This window comes from Mesocricetus auratus, unplaced genomic scaffold, assembly GCF_017639785.1.
Source record: "Mesocricetus auratus isolate SY011 unplaced genomic scaffold, BCM_Maur_2.0 Super-Scaffold_6730, whole genome shotgun sequence".
Taxonomy (NCBI): Eukaryota; Metazoa; Chordata; class Mammalia; order Rodentia; family Cricetidae; genus Mesocricetus; species Mesocricetus auratus.
Window position 1 is genome coordinate 41,242,948 of NW_024429184.1, and position 20,633 is coordinate 41,263,580.

The following is a 20,633-nucleotide window of genomic DNA, read 5'->3' on the forward strand; positions in this document are numbered from 1 at the left end:
GACATACACCACTACCAGTTTACGCAGTCGTAGGGATCAAACCCAGGCTTTGTGCAGGCCAGGTGAGTACTCTATTAACTTACCTATATTCCCCAGCCCTGGTTTGTTGACAAGGCCTCATGTAGGCCAGGCTAGCCTCAAGCCTGCTACATACCCGAGGATGACCTTGAATTCCAGATCTTCAGCCCTTACCTCCATTCAGTGTATATAACCACACTTGGCTCTGTATGCATGACTGTATGCACACATGAATGCATGCATGTCAAAGTCAGAGGGTGACATTGGAAGTCTCTCTCAATTACTCTTCATCTAAGTTCTGATGATGAGTCAATCACTACACCTAGAGAGCTCACCAATACTGGCAGATAAACTGGCCAGTACAGTAAGGCCCAGGAATCCTGTCTCCATTTCTCCAGTGGTGGGGTTATAGGCAAGCACACTGATTCATCTGGCTTTTACGTGGGTGCTGAGGACCACACTCGGGTTCTTTGCTTAAACAGTAAGAATTTTGTCAACTAAGCCACCCCATCTCCCAGTCCCATAAAAATCATGTCTTCAACAATGTTAGCTAAGTATAACAACATGTCTTGAACAATGTCTGTTAAAATATCACGAAGCTGGGTTGCAGAGATGGCTCAGCAGTTAAGAGCATTGGCTGCTCTTCCAGAGGACCCAGGTTCAATTCCCACCACTTACATGGCAGCTCACAGCTGTCGGTAACTCCTATTCCAGAGGATCCCATACCCTCACACAGACATATGTGTGGGCAAAACAATGTACATAAAATACAAGTAAATAAATTTAAAAATAAAACAAAATCAAATACCATCAAGTATTCAACAAAAGAACTGATGATAAAGCATTGTACCAACAGTGTTGAAAACTGTACAATTTAGGTCAAGGAATGGTAGCAAATGTCTGTAATCCTAACAGGTATGAGACAGGCAGGAAGATAAAGAATTAGAGACATCTTGCCTACATGGAAAATTTAAGGACAAGCAGGGCTGCATAAGACTGTCTCATAAAAGCAAAGCAAAATACACACACACACACACACACACACACTTACTTATATGCTTACAGCAAACAAACCTCCATCACTGTGCTTGGACCTTTACAATACCCATAAATTTAAGATTAGAACTTGCATCTCTGTATGCTAACACCTAACACTGTAGTCACTGCCAATACTCACCACTTTCAAAATGTTTTCTGTTAGTTCCTTTTCCTGTTGCATTTGATTCATGCTAAAAGAGAAATGATTTAAGATCGATGAAATATAACTCTCAAGGCAAATCTGTAAAAGTCTAAATTTAAGACTATCATTCTTCAGCATGAAGCTTATCATTTTTTAATGTATGTTAACAGTTTATTTTTTGTTTAAACAAATGAAAGCACTGATTATTATGATAATCATTAATTTACCAGAACCTTCTCAATTGCTTTACATCAAACTTTCATGCAGGATTAGAACCAGCTAAGTAGGACTGGAGAGATGGTTCAGAGGTCAAGAGCACTGCCTGCTCTTCCAGAGGTCCTAAATTCAATTCCCAGCAACCACATGGTGGCTCACAGCCATCTATAAGATATTATGCCTTCTTCTGGCATGCAAGCATGTATGCAGATAGAACACTGTATATATAATATTTAGGGGGAAAAAACTAGCTAAATATAACACACACCTATAATCCCAGCACCTGAGCAGTAGAAACAGGACTGGGAGTTTCAAGACCAATCAAGCTATAAAACTGAGTTCTGAGGCTACCTTGAACTCTATCAGATTCTGCTGGAAGACAGGAGGAAGACGAAGAAAAAGAAAGGAAAACGAGGGAAAAGAAACCAAATAGAGTAATAAAGCTTATTGAAAACAAATATTTTTGTTGTTATTTTTTCGAGACAGGGTTTCTCTGTGAAACAGTCCTGGATATCCTAGAACTCGCTCTGTAGACCAGGTTTGCCTCGAACTTACAGAGATCCACCTGCCTTTGCTGGGATTAAAGGCGTGCACCACCCCCACCCAGCAAATTCATTTATTTAAAGAAGAGCCACAGAGGGGAGATGGAGAGATGGCTCAGCAAGTAGAAGCACTGGCTGCTCTTCCAAAAGACTAGGATTCAGTTCCCAACACCCACACGGTGGCTCACAACCTACTGTAATTCAAGTTCCAAGGGATCTGAACCTTCTGGCTTAAGGTATGAGGCATACACATGGTGCAATTACATATGTGTTTTGCAAAACACTTAGCAGCAGAAAATAAAATTAAATAAAAAAAAAAAGATATAGAAACTAGGCAAGGTGGCACTAGCCTTTAATCCTAGCACTTAGAAAGCAGAGGCAAGAGGATCTCCGTGAATTCAAGACCAGCCTGGCCTACATTATTGAGTCCAAGTCAGCCAGAGCTAAATACCTATTCAGAAATACCAAAAATTAAAAAGTGCAATAGAGAATATGCCATATTACAAAGAAGTGTGTTGTTTTTTATGTCCTAACATAAAGGTTTGCGCCACAGATGGTTCTTCTGGGATATGTTGTCGACCTCTGGGAAGCAAGGTAAGTGGGTGGTGGGTACAACACTAGGGTGTGCCCCAGAAGTAATTATTAGCCCCTGCTCCATCCTTTCTTCCTTGGCATCCTGGCTCATGAAGTGAACCATTTGCCCTGACAGGGCATCAGTATCAAAGAATTCAGCTAACCATTCAAACCTGTGCCACAAATAAGTCTATTCTCTTTTTAAATATAAGTAACCAAATTTCACTTATATAAGTCACCATGGTGTCTACTCCCAAGTGTGGTGAGCTGCCACCTAGAATTTATAAATTGTGTTTAAAACTCCATATTCAACCAAGCTTTTGTCATGAATTTTGTACTGTTAACACTCATAAATACTAAAATAATTCCCCCAGGTACAAAACTAATACACATTAAAGACCATTATACTGAAAAAAATCTTCAGAGTCACTTCTCCAACCCCCGCTTCTTCTAAGCTCCGTGGAGGCCCTCTGTCCTCCCTCTGCTCCACTAATCTGTAACATGAGCTTGGACAGAGATCTTAAATCACAATGAAAAATGCCCCCAAGTAAGGGTCATGTCAGCCAACTTACACATTCAGTTGAGGGGGTCCAGGTTTTGCCTGTTTGACAGGAAAACTACTTTGAACAATTGTCCGAATTGCCCTAAAGAAAAGATAGGATAACAATAAAAAGATCAGTTCAATCATAATATAATAATTTAACAAATGTTAAGATTTCATCCAGTTTCAGCAACATGCTTTTCATCTACATCGCCATAAATAAAGTGTGTTCACCTCCAGACTCACAGTTCCAAAGATGTCTAGAGAGATCCCGGAACAAAAGGAGACCTGAAAACATGACCCTGAAAGTCAGCGTACAGGGACAGGAGGCTGCTCACCATCGGTTGTAGAGGAGGATGGCCATGGCAGTGGTTGGGGGGAGGGCTGCCAGATCCATGTCTACATGCCTGGTCCCCGCAGGGACTTTACTGATGCACAGCAGCTCATTCAGCAGCATGTTCAACACTGGCACGGACAGGCTGAAGAGGAGAAAGGTACACATCTGAACATTAGCTGCACACGCCACAGAACCCCACTGCAAGAGTCTACAGAGCTACCTGGTGGATTCCAAGACTTTTTAAGTGAACTTACACAATACCAAAGTGGAAAATCCCTGGTGAGCACTTACCATGTACCTTAACTGTTCAACTAAAGACCAGTCTTCTTTCATTTTTACTCTTATCTACTTCCCAAATTATAAAGATTGCAGATTATATCTAAAACATTTAGCTTTCCTTTTCAAATGAGGTTTGCCATGCAACCCAGGCTGCCTTCAAACTGGCGGCAGGCTCCTGCCTCAGCCTCCAAGGTGTTGGCTTAACAGGTGCATACCACCATACCTGCAAAAAGTGAAATCTCAACAAAATGTCAGTTTAATTTCACAGAGAAAGAATTTAATTTCCTAGCACTCTGGAGGCAGAAGCATGAGGACCTGAGTTTGAGGACAGCCTGGTCTACAGAGTAAAACCTTGTCTCAACTCCAACACCACCTACCTTATCACCCCCCAAAAAAGAAAAAGCAATAACATTGATTATCATCAAACGACCAATTGGGAGTTTCTGACTGGTGTAGCAATGGCAGCTTACTTGTCCAGAAGGCATAAGATCATGGATTCAATTCCTAGCACCAGAAAAATCCAGCAGGTGTTCAATTTTCCAACTATTTCATATGTATGCCTTAACACTCCATACATTACCAGAGACAGATATGCCTTTGTAATCTACTAATGTACTAATAGATTAAAAAGCCTGGAAGCCAGGCATGAACACACATTCCCAACACTTGGAAGGCAGAGACAAGCTATCAAGAGCCCAAGAACATCTTCCACTACAGAGCTTGAGACCAACCTGGGTTACTTAAGATCATGTCTCAGACAACTAAAAACTAATCAATTTACTTTTAAAAAAATTATATTTAGCCGGGCGTTGGTGGCGCATGCTTTTAATCCCAGCACTAGGGGAGCAGAGGCAGGCGGATCTCTGTAAGTTCGAGACCAGCCTGGTCTACAGAGCGAGTTCCAGGACAGCCTCCAAAGCCAGAGAAACGCTGTCTCGAAAAACCAAAAAAAAAAAAAAAAAAAAAAATATATATATATATATATATACACATATATATATATTTAATGCTGAAGAACATATTATGAGGAAAAGTGTTTTGAAACGCTATGCTGACTGAAGTATACTCTCAATCATTGAGTGTGGTGGCACGCAACTTCAGAGAATCTAAAGACAGCCTGGGCTACACAGTGAACTCCTGCTCAGACAAAAATATTAAAACCTTATAGTTTACAAGGGTGAAAAACTGGCAACAGGGACTGGAGAGACAGCTCAGTGGTTAATAGCCCAGGCTGTTCTTACAGAGGTCCCAGCACCCACATGGTGGCTCACAACTGTCTGAAGCCCTTTTCTTACTGCAAGCAGGGCACCAGGAACATATGTGGTACACAGACATATATGCTAACAAAACACCCATATACATAAAATAAACGAGTTAATTATAATAAATAAAAAGGCTAGGTGGTGGTGCACACCTTTACTCCCAGGGAGGCAGAGGCTGAGCTTGAGGCCAGCCTGATCTACAGAATGATTTCCAGGACAGTCAGGACTACATAGAGAAACCCTGTCTTGAGAAAAAAACAAACAAACAAACAAACATACATACACACACACACACACACACACACACACACACACACACACACACACACACGTATATGTGGGGGGAGGAGCTGGAAGCAGACTGATTGCCAATGAGGAATAGTTCATACTTGGTGGTATTTATGGTGTTTGTAGGAAGTGGGGAATTGAGACTGGTTCTTGATATAAGGCTCAGGCTGACCTTGAACCACTGGCTCTTCTTTTCTCAGCTTCCCAAGTGCTGGAAATTTTGAGTATACACCCCCATATTCAATTAATTAATATTACGTTACATGAAGAAACAAAACATTATACAGGGTGTAATAACATTATTATTAAACTTGGGAGGCAAAGGCAAAACGATGAGGAAGTCAAGACCTTCCTCATCTCCATGGCCAGTTCATGGTCAGCATGGGCTACACAAGACCCTGTGCCAAAAAAAAAGGTACTGGAGAGGCTGCTCAGTAGTTACAGCACCTGGTACTCTTCCAGAAACCTGGGTCGATTCCCAGCACTCATGTGGTGGTTCACAACCATCTGTAAGTGCAATTCAGGTGTTTGACCTTCTCACCTATGACAGCACCAGGCACTCACATGGTCATGCACATACATATGTGTATATGCAGGCTTAACACTAATACACATAAAGTAAAAAAAAAAATTCAAATACATTTTTTTCCTTTTTTTTTTTTTTTTGGTGGGGGGGAATGGGTTTCAAGACGGGCTTTCTCTGTGTAGCTTGGAGCCTATCCTGGCACTCTGCTCTATAGCCCAGGTTGGCCCCAAACTCACAGATATCCACCTGCCTCTGCCTCCCCAGTGCTGGGATTAAAGCATGCACCACCATCACCCTGCTCAATACATTTTTCTAAATAAACTGGCACACGCCTTTACTCCCAGCAACGGGCAGCAGAGGCAGGTGGATCTCTGTGAGTTCGAGGTCAGCCTGGTCTACAAAGCGAGTTCCAAGACAGCCAGGGCTGTTACATAGAGAAACCCTGTTTTGAAAAAAAAAAAGAAATCAAAATATTTTCTAAAAACTATTTTTTCTAAAGCAAACAAAAGTACTACAAATGGAGGAAGAGTTGACAGGTGGCTTGGTGGCGGTGTGCCCTAGCACTGCTGAGGTTCAGGTACAGTCTCTGACACTGTCAACAAATTAAAACACTGGGCAAGCAAGGACAAAGATTACACAGAAATGTTACTTCTGTCCTCTAAATTAGTCATGGTTTCCTTTTTTTTTTTTTTCTTTAAGGAAAGGACGAAAACAAACAACTTTCTAACCACAGCTTTGAAATTACTTGCTTTTAAGGAAATGAATGCCGATTCAAGAAGTATTGTTAACAGTTTTAGAGAAGGAATGACTGACTGATGACCAAAAAGATTGACCAAATTATCCAACAGTAAATCACACATCACTAACTTGCACTCACTGTCACCCGATACTTAGGTTGCTGAAACAGTTGACGCACTTGAAGTCTGGGTTTTCTCCTGCTACAACACCTAGAGTAGTAATTAACTCGGCTAGTCCGGTCTAGTCTACAGCCTAGTAGTAAAACCTTACCTAAGGTTTTACTAAATGCCTGAGGCCCTGACTTCAATTTTCAGTAAGAGGGAGGGAAGTGCTTCCGCATTACTGACTGAAAAAGTTTAAACTTTAAAGGGTGGTTTACCAAATGACCCTGCAGTCACTGCTTTGCTTGCGCTGGATGGTTTGAATAACCCTATGTTGTTCTGTCTGGTCTCTAACCTTGGGGCTCTCGGGAATCTACTGCCCACCCTCAAGATGCTGCAACTACACACACTTCTAGTTTTAAATACTTTCTTATACCTATTTTAAAAGGCTTGAGTATTTTGTCACGATCAGAATGACACGAGCATATTCACAGAAACAAAGGTATCTAAATAGTGTCCAAATGGAATGCCATTTAAACTTTCATACCTTTTCTCCAGTATGTCTAAATCCCACTTCAAATGTGCAGCAACCTTAAGAGCAAGAAGCTTTAGGATCCGGTTTCTCTTGTTATCAGGCGGAGGCTGGACTTGGTTCTGCTCATTAACTGAAGGTTTGGAAGCCTGCTCCAAAAACTGAACTATAAGCTCAACTGGCGCCGGATCTAGGATTTAAAAGGGAATAAATTCTTAGTTATCATTTAAATATGTAAGGGGGGGTACACCTTTACTTTTTTGTAGCCTGCAAAGGCAGGCAGATCTCAAGGCCAGCCTGGTCTACAGATCGGGAGTACAGGACAGCGCAGAGTTACACAGAGAAACCCTGTCTCAATAACCAAAGAAGGATTCACTGTATTGCACTTTTTTTTTCAAACCACAAGGAATACCAACAGCTATTCAGGCACACTGACTAAAGAACATGACACATGGGGGCGGGGGCAACATCTGGAAAAATGGTAAACTAGACACCTGCAGCTCAGGGATTGCAAACTTGCCTGATATGCAACCGGGAAGAGGAAGATAGCCAAAAAAACAAAAAACAAAAAACAAAAAACAAAACAAAAATAGTGCAGAACAAAGCACTTCACAGGGTAAAACTAACCATTACAGGTCCCCAGGTTCCCAGCTCACCACAGGACCAGTGCTAATTAGAGGAAGGAGAGCTGGCTGCAGAACTATTGTTTTGACAACTAGGGGTCTTTTATTGAGTTATGTCTCTGCCGTGTTTCCCACAATGAAAAGTAGAGGCTAATGCCACTTACATCATTAAGTGAGGGGATAGAAAGAGCTAATTACAGTGGCTTGGCACCCTGCAAGCCCTAAACAATGTGCCAATAAGAAAGCGCTAAAAGCACTAAGATACAAGTGATAAAACTGCCTACCTAGTGATGCCAAGTTTTCACAAAGTAGTCGCCTACAAGTAAGGGCAAATTTGGATTAGAACGGAGCAAACTACAGCTTGCACTACCTTTTCAGAAATGCCTGGAAAGAGGAAAACAGCATGGTCCTTGCCCAGTAGTAACATTCAGGCAAGCATTGGTATCCCCACACGATTGACTGCCCGGCAGTTCCTGCTCTCGGGGATTTTATCTTAATTCGGGGATCCACAGCGAGGTACACAAGAACGTAAGGCTGGGGCTGGCTCCAAGCTCCGCAGTGCGGGGCGGCTACCTCCTCCCGCTCTCCCCTCACGGATTCGGCCCCCGGGGCCGTGCGACTCCGGCGACACGGCCCCCGCGTGGCAGGTGTCGGCGCCCCACGCAGTGAGGACGGCGGCAGACGAGAAAGCCTTTGTCTGGAGCTTTCCTCAGACGCTCGGCGGGGACGCCCGCGGCCCGGGCACAGTCCAGCAGGGCTCAGCCGCGGTGCCAGGCCGCAGGCGCCCGGGGACCTGAGCAGCGGGGCCGCGGACCACGCCCGCCCGCAGGAGCCCGCTTACCCGGACAGGCTTTGCGCAGATGCTTCTCCAGCAGCGACTCCTCCAGCAGGAACTCGAACCAGCAGGTCTGCGGCGGGGTGCAGGGCCGGCTGGAGGTGGCCGCCTCCCGGTCCGCCGCCTCCGCGCTCATCCTGCCCCCGCCGCCGCTGCTCCCGCCGCCTCCCGGCTCCAACCTGACCCTGTCCGGAGGCCTGCGACCAGCGGAACCGCCCGGAACGTCCAGACGGCTCGCACGGCCCAAGATGGCGGAGTCGCCTGCCCGAGCCCCGCCCCGGATTGGCAGCTCTCCGCCGCTCGCGACCAATCGCTGTCGGACGTCGGAGGAAAGGGGCGGGAGCGACAGGCCGCCCCGCCTCCTGGCTGCCGCGGAGTCGCCTTACCGTGAAGCTCGGGTCTGGCGGGGCTTTCCAGTTCCCTCACAGAGGAAACGGAGCGACTTCGATGTCTTCGTAGTCAGAGGAACGAGACCAGATCTGGCTGTTTTGTCTCCGGTGCTTTCCCGTTCTGAGATTCCTTCCCACTTCCTCGTCTCCCGGTTTTCCGAGTGCAAACAGTTAGCTCCAACTTTCCAGCGACTTCTCGAGGCGCTCTAGGTGTTCAGGACCTCGTTAGTTAATGCTCCTCAGCTCTCCCGTCTAGGCACAGTAAGCCGCCATTCTGTAACGCTCTTAGGTATCGTCACCAACGAAACTAAAGGGCAGAGCATGGTGGGGGCCTGCCCGGAAAACCCCGCACTTGAGAAGCAGAAGCCAAAGGACCCCTCAAGACTGAGGCCAGATTGGTCCTCATAGCGAGTTCCTGGGATCCCGGGGGCCGACTGCCAACTAACTCATCTAGCCAAAATCACTCCTGGAGAGAGGTGGGGAAAATCCCGGCATCTACCATCTACCGCTGTCCTACACACTCTCCAAAGAAAGTTTCACAAATATGCATTACCAAAGATGATTGTTTTCATTGAGGGACCCTGAGAAACGGAAATGAATTCAGGTTTAGTCAGATGCCTCTCTTTCTGCTGTTTTGTTTTGCTTTGTTTGAAACAGGGCTTCACTGTGTAGCCCAGAATGGCCTGAAACTATGTAGCCCAGGCTGAACTTGAACCTGCTTCGATCTTGTCACCAGGTTTCTTATGGTTCTTTGCGGGTATTTGTGGTTTTGGTTTTGTTTGTGTTTTGTTTTTGGTTTTTCGGACAGGGTTCTCTGTGGCTTTGGAGGCCCGATGAGACAGGTTTCTTTTCTTTGTGTAACAACAGCACTCGATGTCCTGAACTCACTCTGTAGACCCCACTGGCCTTGAACTCAGAGATCTGCCTCCTGAGTGCTGGGGTGGGGAGCAGGCAGGGTTTAAAGGCGTGCACCACCATTGCCTGGCAATCCCTTTTTTTTTTTTTTTAAAGATTTATTTTTAGAGCCAGGTGTCCTTTATGTCAAGCTAGTCATTAGGGGTTCTCAGTTGAGAAAATGTCCCTCTAAATCTCTGGGAAATCTGTACTGCATTTTCTGGATTTACTATTGGTGTGAGTGGGCCCAGCTCACTGGCGGTGATCCTAGGTGTATGAGGAAACAAGCCGAGAGAGCCGCAGGGAGCAAGCAACACTTGTTCAGGGCCTCTGCATCAGCAAATTCACGTAGGTTCCTGTCTTGTTTGAGTTCCTGCCCTGACTTCCACAGAGATTGACTGTGCTGTGGAATTGTAAACTAAAATAAACTCTTTCCTCCCCAACCTATTTTTGGTCGTGCTGTTTTATCACAGCCATAGAAACCCTAAGACAGCTGCACTGAAGGTTCCTAAATGGTCTTTGAGCTGGTTTGAATAAGAATGACCCCTATGCCTGGCTTTTGTGGCACACTCCTTTAATCCCAGGAGGCAGACGCAGGCGGATCTCTGTGAGTTCGAGGCCAGCATGATCTACAGAGCTAGTTCCAGGACAGCCTCCAAAACAATACAGAGAAACCCTGTCTCGAAAAAAAAAAATGAAGAATGACCCCTAAAGGTTCATACATTAGAATGAATGTGTGGACCTCAAAAGGTGGAACTGTTTCGGAAGGATTAGGAGGTGTGGTTTTGTTGGGCAGGTGCGTCACTGGGGGTGGGCTTTGAGGTTTCAGAAGCCCATGCCATTCCCGTTAGTTTTCTCTCCCTCTGCCTCACACTAGTATGTCAGATTAAGTTCTCAGCTACGATAGTCACCAACTCTAACTTTCTAGAACTGATTCAATTAAATGCTTTCTTTCCTAAATTGCCTTGCTCATATTACTTTGTCATTACAATAGAATAGTAACTAAGACAGGCTTTATCAAGGTAAGTACTGGCAATGAGACTATCAGGTCAAAATCTTTTCAACAGCCTTCTTTGTCCTGCTATCCGAGTGAACTCTCAATGGTCACATGTTGGTTGGGCAGGTTTTAACACGTTTGGGTGCTGGGGAACCTGAGTGTCGAACTGAACATGTAACATGAGCTGCATAAGTATATTAATTTAGAAAAAAAAGAGTGGTTTTTTTTTTATTTTTGAGACAGGGTTTCTCTGTAGCTTTGGAGGTTGTCCTGGAACTCTCTCTGTAGACCAGGCTGGCCTCGAACTCACATAGACCCGCCAGCCTTTGCCTCTTGAATGCTGGGATTAAAGGCGTATACCACCACGCCCAGCAAAAGAATGGTTCTGAAACAGATAATTTAAGGAACACTTACAGAACTTATATGAAAGAAATTCTCTGTCATGGTTAGTGACATTGAATTTTCCAAATAAACAGCAAAATCTACAAAAGGTCTCTATGAAGGAAGGTGGCCCTTGTTTTGGCATATCAGAAACGCACAATTCCTTCATTGACCTCTTTGGAGCTGTGTCATTTGTTGTGGAAGCAAGGCTGGTTTGTAGAGTTAGGATGAAGCATGCCCTGGAAGCGGCTTCTCCACACTGCACACAGTGAACAGAACCATCACAGGCTGCAATACATCTGAAGAGTAGCAATCATCCTATTGTCTACAGTCATAACAAACACTTCAATGTTTGCTTTTCCAGACAGGATCTCATTACTTAGCCCTGGCTGTCCTGGAACTCACTATGTAGACCAGACTGGCCTCAAATGCACAGAGATCCACCTGTCATGGCAACTTCTTCCGGCCCACAGTCAGAGGTCTTACAGGGTTGTTGCTTGGTGGTAGAGTGCCAGCCTAGCGTGGGTGAGGCACTGGGTTAGATTCTCAACACCAAAAATTAACTAATTAACCAGGCAGTGGTGGTGCATGCCTTCAACCCCAGCACTTGGGAAGCAGAGGCAGGAGGATCTCTGTGAGTTCCAGGCCAGCCTGGTCTACAGAGCGAGTTCTAGGACAACCTCCAAAGCAATACAGAAAAAAAAATTAATAAGGTCTTTGGTTTAGACCCAATATATACAAGTCGTATTATGGAAAATGCACTGTGTAGACGGAGTCACCAGACTCAGGGGAAACTAGAAACCTGGGTGCTGAATGGCAGCTAACCAAAAGCTACCTCCCTTTTGCAAATAAGCTTGGGGTAGTAGGGACTCAGCTCTTAGTGCTAACTGTGAACACTTACTCCACAGGTGGTTATTGAAAGGGGTAAACTAAACTCAAAGGCTTCACTTCTAATAATTTAAAAATAAAGGGACCAGACCCTCACTGAGCCCCCTGCTTTAGCAGCTATGACAGGCTACAGAAAAGACACGTAGGCCTCTGACACAAGGAAACTCCAGATCCTCTGGCCTCCCAGAACCTAGGGCCAAAACTGAACACAAAGAAACTCCAGACACCACCCCAGCCTCCTAGATGCTTGGTTCCTGGGAACTGTTTGGCCACAAAAGAAACTCCAGGGGAGACCAAAACCTCCTCTGTGGTCTCCAGGATATAGTTCTGAAAACTATTGGTAGCTATGTACAACAGACCACTGCAAATAACAATACAAAGCCATAGAAACCACAGAATGTACCCTCTCAGCACTAATGAAAGTAATTGGTACACAGGTATTTCATGCCAAAATATGACTTTGAGAAATTCTCCTGATTGTTCCTGTTGTGCCCAAGTTGAAAGTCCCCAGGGACACCAGGAAGACCCACTAAACTGTAAAAGCAGGTTTAATGATTGTTTATCCAACCATGACAGGAACCCTATCTAGCAAACTGACACAGCAGCCTTCAGAGGGAGTGAAATTCTGTCTACTGCTAGGTTTTATAGACAAAAGTTATAGGATTACTTCAGTAGGTATGGGTTGGTTTCTCATTGGTTGACATTTGGATACAATTAAGAGCATTGTCTTTAAAACCTAGCAGTAGACAGGGAACGTCACTCCCTCTGGAGGCTGCTGCCACAGCTAGCCAGACAGGGTTCCTGTCATGGGTGGATGAACAATTAAACCCTTGCTTTTGCAGTTTAGTGGGTCTGTCTTCATGGTGGTCTCTTGGGGACTTTACAACTTGGGCACAACAGTTATATTCAGGCTAGGAGTATAAGCAGGCAACTTCTAACACCCTGTCAAACTCCAGCCATTCAGAAGCTGCTGACTTCCAAGAATAAGCATCACCTGACCCAAAGGCAGGTAGCTCATTGGCTGGTCTTGTTTTGCCACAAGCCTCCATCAGACTAACTAAAGGGCTCAAAAACCAAGACTAGCTGTGGTGGACCCTGACTTGGAAGGTGGAGCTGAGGATGTAGCTCAGTGGTAGATGACTCGCTTAGCATGTACAAGGCTCTGGGTTCAAATTCCTGTACTCTCCCTCAGCACCCCCCAAATCCGAATAAATGAATGAATAAATAAATAAGGCCCTGTATTTGACTCCTAGCACCCACGTGGTAGCTCACAGCCATCTGTAACCAGTTCTAGAAAATACTATGCCCTCATTGCACACATGTGGTGTGCAAACACACATGCAGGCAAACAATCCTCTCATACATTAAATTAAAAAAATTTAAATAAGCCGGGCGGTGGTGGCACACGCCTTTAATCCCAGCACTCGGGAGGCAGAAGCAGGCAGATCTCTGAGTTCCAGGCCGGGCTGGACCGATAGCCTCCAAAACAATACAGAGAAACCCTGTCTCATAAAAAACAAAACAAAACAAAAAAAATTAAATAAGAATGTAGTAAGTGGGTCTACTGAGTGGAGAACGGTATAGATATGAAAAGAGAAACAGATAAGAAACCAGGCTTGGCTCCTCCATGGAAGGTAATAGCCTAAAAATATATTTTGTCTCCCCTGTGAACTGAAATTTAGTATTCCTTAGAGCAGTGGATCTCAACCTGTGGGTCATGACCCCCTTGAAGGTCAAAGGACCTTTTCACAGGGGTTGCCTAAAACCTTTGGAAAGCAAACCCAACAAAAAGCTGGGTGGTAGTAGCTCACACCGTAAATCTCAGTACTTGGGAGGCAGAGGCAGGCGGTTCTCTGTGAGTTTGGGCTGCAGGGTGAGTTCCAGGACAGCCAGAGCTGTTACACAGAGACTGACTGGGGGGGTAGGGGAGACCATTGGAAAACACGGATGTTTACATTAGAATTCATAACAGTAGCAAAATTACACTTATGAAGTAGCAACAAAAATGATTTTGTGGTTGGGGGGTCACATAACTGTATGAAAAGGGATGTATCATTAGGAAGGTTGAAGACTACTCCTCTAGAAAGAACCTGAAAGAGATATACTTAACCATTCACACTAAAAAGGAATGATACATGCTACAGCATGGATGAATCTTGGCAATGTTATGTCAGGTGAAAGCAGCCAGCCATCAAACACCATCAAATGTATAGGATTCCAGTTAATATGCAATGTTCAGAATAAGAAAATGCATATGTAGATCAGAGACAGCTGCCTACCTCTGGGGACAGGGTGATTACAGTTGACAGCTAAGAGGAATGGAATTTATTTGTGGGGAATGAGGAAGATGTCTTGAAGTTGGTTGTAGTGATAACTGTTCAACTGTGAATACTACTGAGAACCACTGGATTATTAAATGAGTGAGTTAAACGATGCATTAATTATATCTCAGTAAATTTAACGAGAATATTCAAGCATAAGTAAGAGGCAGCTTAAAATTCTGAGAGGTTTTATTATGAAAACAAAACAAGGAGAGTAAACAAGCATGAAAGAACCATGGTTGATAAAGACATTAATGTTACAAATCTGAAATGTAACTGTCTATAGACAACTCGTTACAGTATTTCCTGACATTTTATAATTCTGCAGAGATGTAACCTTAGTTGCAAGAAGAACACATTTAATCTAAATACACATACATCATTGTAGATATGACTCAGAGACCAACCTACATAAAGGCAGCTGTATTCACTCATTAGGAGCTGTACAAGGGTATTGGCTTAAAACAGGGAAGGGTAACTAATGAGATACTGAATGTTGCTTTTATGTCATTATTTCACAAATTATAGATAGCGATCACAAGTAAAGTCTTTTTCTCATAGAATTGCACATAACGTTCTATATGTTGAGAGTATAATGTTGCTATTCTAGCAGACAGAAGCAGAAACAATACAAAGAAACCTTTATACTAAATTCAACACATTTGGTTCCAAAATGTCCACTTTATTACAGAAGCAGATAAGTGTATCACTCAGAAACTTTACTAGACAGAAAATAAGCTATCATATATATATATATATATCCCTTTGCACTGTTGCATTTAATTTAAAGCAATTAACCATAGACATTAAAAGACTCAGTAATTTAAGTAAGAACTTGTTTGATTTTCCTTGTAATTTGCAGAGCCAGAATTCTGTGTTTGTTTTTGCTTTTTCAAGATAGGGTTTCTCTGTGTAGGCTTGGCTGTCCTGGAACTCACTCTATGGCCCAGGCTGGCCTCAAACTCACAGAGATCTGCCTGCCTCTTCCTCCCAGTGCTGGGATTTAAGGCTGCACCACTACCGCCCAGCCAGAGTCAGGATTCCAATACAAATAGAGTCTAAACACTCTTAGCAAATAGCAACAGCAGAGACTCTATATTTAATGTATGGATGTTTTTTTCTTTACAGAGGGGCTCATGCAGCCCAGGCTAACCTCAAACTCATTTATTTAGCTGAGAATGACTTGGAACACTTGATCCTCCTGCCTCTATCTCCCAGGTGCAGAATCACAGGTGCACACCACCACACACGGGAAGAGTAGTTATGTTAAAAGCTGGATAAAAGAAAGGTATACTAAGATATAAATTAGGAAGTAATTATTAGCTTTAAAAGGGTTCTTAAATATGCAGAATTAGTAACACATGTCCTTGAAATATTCATGCATTGAAAATAAATTCACCAAAAGATCAATTTATATAGAAATGTTAAACTTCAAAATGTGTTACCAATTCAAAAATAAGAGGCCCCAAAGAAAATTTCTCAAAACTAAAAAAGTTACGCAAGAAATTAATAATCTATTTTAGGCATGTTTTTCAGCCTCAAATTGTTAACACTTTGAGCTCCATCTCTCCACTCCTTGTTGACTGAATCTGGCTGGTATGGAAGAGTCAGAACACTGAGGCTCCTGGCAATTTGGGTTACTGTCCTGGAAAGAAAAGCCTGCGTGTGTGTGTGTGTGTGTGTGTGTGTGTGTGTGTGTGTGTGTGTGTGTGTGTGTGTGTGTGTGTGTGCGTGTGTTTGTAAAGTTAGTGCAGAAGTACAGCACATATTACTTAGATTGTAAAACTCTGACAGTATAATACAAAACACCAGGAAACAGATGCCAAAGTCATAAAAACATTACTAAACTCAGAGTCCATATTACATCTCTTATGAAGTCAGTTTCACTTGTCGGAATATTTGGCATTCAAGAGGCTAAATTAATTAATTTAGGAGACTGTATGTTCCTGACAAACACTTGCTTATTACTGGATTGAAGGTAATAGTGACAATGGCACGGAGACATTTTTGGTTGTGCTGGGAATAAAACAGTGTCTCTTATACACTAGAAAACAACTGTACCATGGGACTTCCTCCTCAGCCTTAGTGTGTTTTCTCTAGGGGGAAAAGTTACCAGTATTTTCGTATGGAAAAGAAAATGGATAATATGGCATGAAATATAAAATGGCCGGGGGTTGGTGGCACACGCCTTTAATCCCAGCACTCGGAAGGCAGAGGCAGGCGGATCTCTGTGAGTTCGATGCCAGCCTGGTCTACAAAGTGAGTTCCAGGACAGCCTCCAAAGCTACAGAGAAACCCTGTCTCGAAAAACCAAAAAAAAAAAAAAAAAAAAAAGAAATATAAAATGAATTTAGAAATAAAGACGTTAAGGCACTTGAATTTCAATGGGCTTGTTATATTAAGAGCAAAATTTTCTATTTCTTTACGGAGCTCTTCCCCACCCAACCCCGAAGCTCTGCTCCTTCAATGAGGCTCACTGCTGCATCTGAGAGCTGCTGGGTAACCAGTTACAACCACTTGCAGAGTCTCCCACTTGTCACCCTACAGGCTCCTAACAAAACATGAGATGCTTTGCACACACAGTTTCCTAGTGTTAGTGACAGTGAAGTGACCAACTTCTCTCTCATGCCTAACGTTATTTTATTCTTTTCTTTCCTTCTCTTTTGTGTTTTTTCCAGTTGTGCTATGGACTGAACCCAGCACTATGCCACTGACCTACAGTCACAGCCAATATTATGATTTCTACAGTAAAACTTCTCCAGTTCAGGTCCTGCTGAGTGAAAAGTTAATTATAAACTTCTTCTTCTTCTTTTTTTTTTTTTTTTGAGTGAGAGAGTCTCACTATGCAGCTCTGTCTGTCCTGGAATTCAATCTGTAGGCCAGGATGGACTTGAACCCAGAGATCCTCCTGCCTCTACCTCCTGAGTGCTGGAATAAAAGAGGTACCACCACTGCCAGGGATTAATTATAAACCTTCAACTAAAAAGTTCTTTCTAGCTATTTAAGAAATACATAAACAGAAGCAAGCAACTTATTATTACAGCAAATAAAAGAAAAACTAAAACACCACATGTTACCATATCAGTAAAAATTCAATTGAATATTTCATATTACAAGGGAAACACAGTTTGGACTTCCCACAAGCTGTTTCCACATACTTTCACACAATGACCACATGACTGCTCACTGTGTATTGGAGTAGCTGGTAATTTTTCATAAAACTCGATGCTAACCATTACTGTCTACCAAGGTGTTCAGAGTCAGTCTGAGATCCATTGATATAGCTGCTTTTCTATAGTTACAATAAATATGCAAAAGAGTGAATGGGACCACTGCTCTAACTAGAAGGTATGACAGATGTCAGCCAAGCTCCACAATGGTAAAGCATCTTAAAGTTACTCTAAGTGCACATACTTGAAAAAGAAAAAAAAATATATATGTACATATGCATTACACAAAGAAAGGAAATAATTTTCCTCCTGATGTGGTAATTTGGAGTTCTGAAAATGTAATCTTATAGCACTCTAACAAATAAAAAGTTAGAGAACCTGTTCACTGAACAACTGTATAATAGAAAATTAAATATTCATTTTTATTAAAACCATTTATCTACAGGCTTCATCTATCCTGAAGCTCTCTCTTTCTTTTCTTTTTGTTTTTTATTTTTTCCAAGACAGGGTTTCTCTGTGTAACAATTCTGGCTGTCTAGGAACTTGCTTTGTAGACCAGGCTGGCCTCAAACTCATGAAGATCCTCCCAAGTGCTGAGATTAAAGGCATCTTAAATCTCTTTAAGAGGACAAATTAATTTACAATTTCCCGCCCTCCCCCGAGACAGGGTCTCACTATGGAGCTCTGGCTGTCCTGGAACTCACAGAGATCTACCTGTCTCTGCCTCCCATATACTGGGACTAAAGGCGCAAGTCATTACACTGACTTAGAATTTCTTTTAGTGACATAAACTGAAAATACACAAAGGAATATAACATTTATACTGTGAATTGTTGAAAATTTTATTTAACTCTCATTTTGCTCTTACTGTTAAGTATGTAATGTTTCACAAATAACATCACTTTACTGGTTATACTTTATAACCAATACACCTATATGCAGAGGTGTGTTTAAAAGTATCTGCAGACATCTCCTGAAACTGGTGCCCATGGCAGTGTACATATTATTATTATGACAGTGTTAGTTATTTTTACTTAATGTGCCCAAAGAAAACATGTGATTAGAATTGTATACTCCACAGCCAAAAAAACCCTACAAAATTCTTTAAATGTCCATATATATACATATATGTGTGTATGCATATATGTCCATATATATGTGTCCAAATGTACACACACAGACACACATATATAAACAAATACAAGTTATTGTTTTAGCATGATTAAACTGTTAACAACTTAATGGGCATAAGTGAGAAAAGGCAATCATTTAATAGTCATGAGATAATTAAAGTACATATCACCCTGTGTATTGCTAAGAACGTGATAAGTCACTTGAGCAGCAGATGACAGGAGCAGTATCATAAAAACAATCACTTTCCTTTATGTTATTGCCCTTTTAATTTAAATGTCACATAATTTTAACTAACATTTAAATTACTTTTAATTGTAAAAAAATTACATCTGTTACAAACTTGCTTGGAGAATTTTCTCTTCCACTATAGAATTAAATCAAATTAAGTGCTCATTAAAAATTATGTTTTTGAAGTAAACACTGACCTTGAAAAATATCCAAATTAAAGACCAGTATTATGATAGATAAGATTTATGAGGAGATGATGCAACAGGGAAATCTTTAAATCATGTAGTAAGGAAGAAAGCTGTCAGGAAGGTTGAAGCAGTAGACTTGAGATTTTACTAAAAGACAGCGATACCTGATCTTCTACTGCCAACAAAACCCTACACCCAGGAATCAGCAGCAGGCCTGGGAAGAGCAGCAGCATCCCAGACATCCACACTCCATCTGCAAGACACTGTGCAGGTCCAGAAAACTGCATTTTACTTCAAGTAGCAGGTCTCTGAAGGGAAGGCTGTCATTTTCAAGACTGGAAGGATATCACAGTGTTGACTTTATATACAAAGTAGGATCTGTTCCAGTACACTCGAGTGAAGTAATTCACATACGGAGAATAGTTAATTTTGACCTCATGACAAAACCGCCCATACTTTGAATAGGTTAATTTGTCACCTTCTTCACAAACCACCTATCAAAAAACAAGAAACAATATAAAAAACTTACTAAATTTATGAGGAATATAATTCTTGTACTTGTGTATGTATATACATATGTATATGAAAATTATCACCCCTAAACGTGACTATAAAATATCTTAGGCTGCTTAGCAAATTTAAGCCTTTCCTAAGTCCTCATCACGACCACTAAATTCCTGAACTTTGATTGAGAAATATAAAATGCTTGCAATTTGTAAAGGATCTAATGCTAAAATTTAGCTGACATTGTTCCTACCATATTCTGACATGGCTGTTCTGAAGAACGCAATCATACAGCTCCTAAGGATGGCAAATGAACATACCACCTCCCTCCTACAAGCACACGTGACCCTTATCTAGTATTAGGCTTTTACATTCCCATCTAACAGAGCTCTCACTGCGACAGCACAGCTAATTTTAAGTTTTGTGGGGTTTCTATTACATAAGAGAGTGTGTGTGTGTGTGTGTGTGTGTGTGTGTGTGTGTGTGTGTGTGTGTGGTGTGTGTGTTTTGGTCAGAGGACAACTTTACAATTTCAGGAGTCCCGGGGGTGGAAGGCACTCAAGCTGTCAGACGTAGAAACTAACCCTTTACCCACTAAGCAGCTTGCTGCCCCAGCTTTGTTTGTTCTTATGAGACCATTGTAACACCTATAACTGGCATTAGACAGCCAACGTTAATAGTAAGGTGGCTTATGTCTACACATGGTACTACATGAAAGAAAGAGCAGAAGGGTGGCCCCAAAGGAATAGAAAGGCAACTGGATGTGCCAGGCTTTGCAGATTCCCATGTGAGCCTGCCCCTTTCTGGGCAGAAACAGAGGAGTGGATTGGGGGGCATACAAGAGGGAGGGGAAACTGCATAAGGATGTAAAGTAAATAATTAAGATCTTAAAAAAGAATAGAAAGGCGGCAGAGAGCAAACAAAAATATCAATAATTACTAAATATCA

General features: G+C 42.4%; 2 protein-coding genes across 5 annotated transcripts in view; both read right to left on the reverse strand.

Annotated features, from left to right (window-relative positions):
• Ints8 (integrator complex subunit 8) overlaps positions 1 to 8,730 on the reverse strand; it is a 48,691-nt gene extending 39,961 nt beyond the window's left edge. For both annotated transcript variants that reach the window (XM_005066207.4, XM_040740914.1), the window contains exons 1-5: positions 8,598 to 8,730; positions 7,149 to 7,323; positions 3,409 to 3,549; positions 3,102 to 3,173; positions 1,196 to 1,247 (exon numbers count right to left, since the gene is read on the reverse strand). In XM_005066207.4, coding sequence (XP_005066264.1) covers positions 1,196 to 1,247; positions 3,102 to 3,173; positions 3,409 to 3,549; positions 7,149 to 7,323; positions 8,598 to 8,727 — 570 coding nt within the window. In that variant the 5' untranslated portion in view covers positions 8,728 to 8,730. The remainder of the gene's footprint in view (positions 1 to 1,195; positions 1,248 to 3,101; positions 3,174 to 3,408; positions 3,550 to 7,148; positions 7,324 to 8,597) is intronic.
• Positions 8,731 to 14,632: 5,902 nt separating this feature from the next.
• Positions 14,633 to 20,633, reverse strand: part of Dpy19l4 (dpy-19 like 4) — a 55,752-nt gene continuing 49,751 nt past the window's right edge. For all 3 annotated transcript variants that reach the window (XM_021224877.2, XM_005066203.4, XM_040740974.1), the window contains one exon: positions 14,633 to 19,675. In XM_021224877.2, coding sequence (XP_021080536.2) covers positions 19,511 to 19,675 — 165 coding nt within the window. In that variant the 3' untranslated portion in view covers positions 14,633 to 19,510. The remainder of the gene's footprint in view (positions 19,676 to 20,633) is intronic.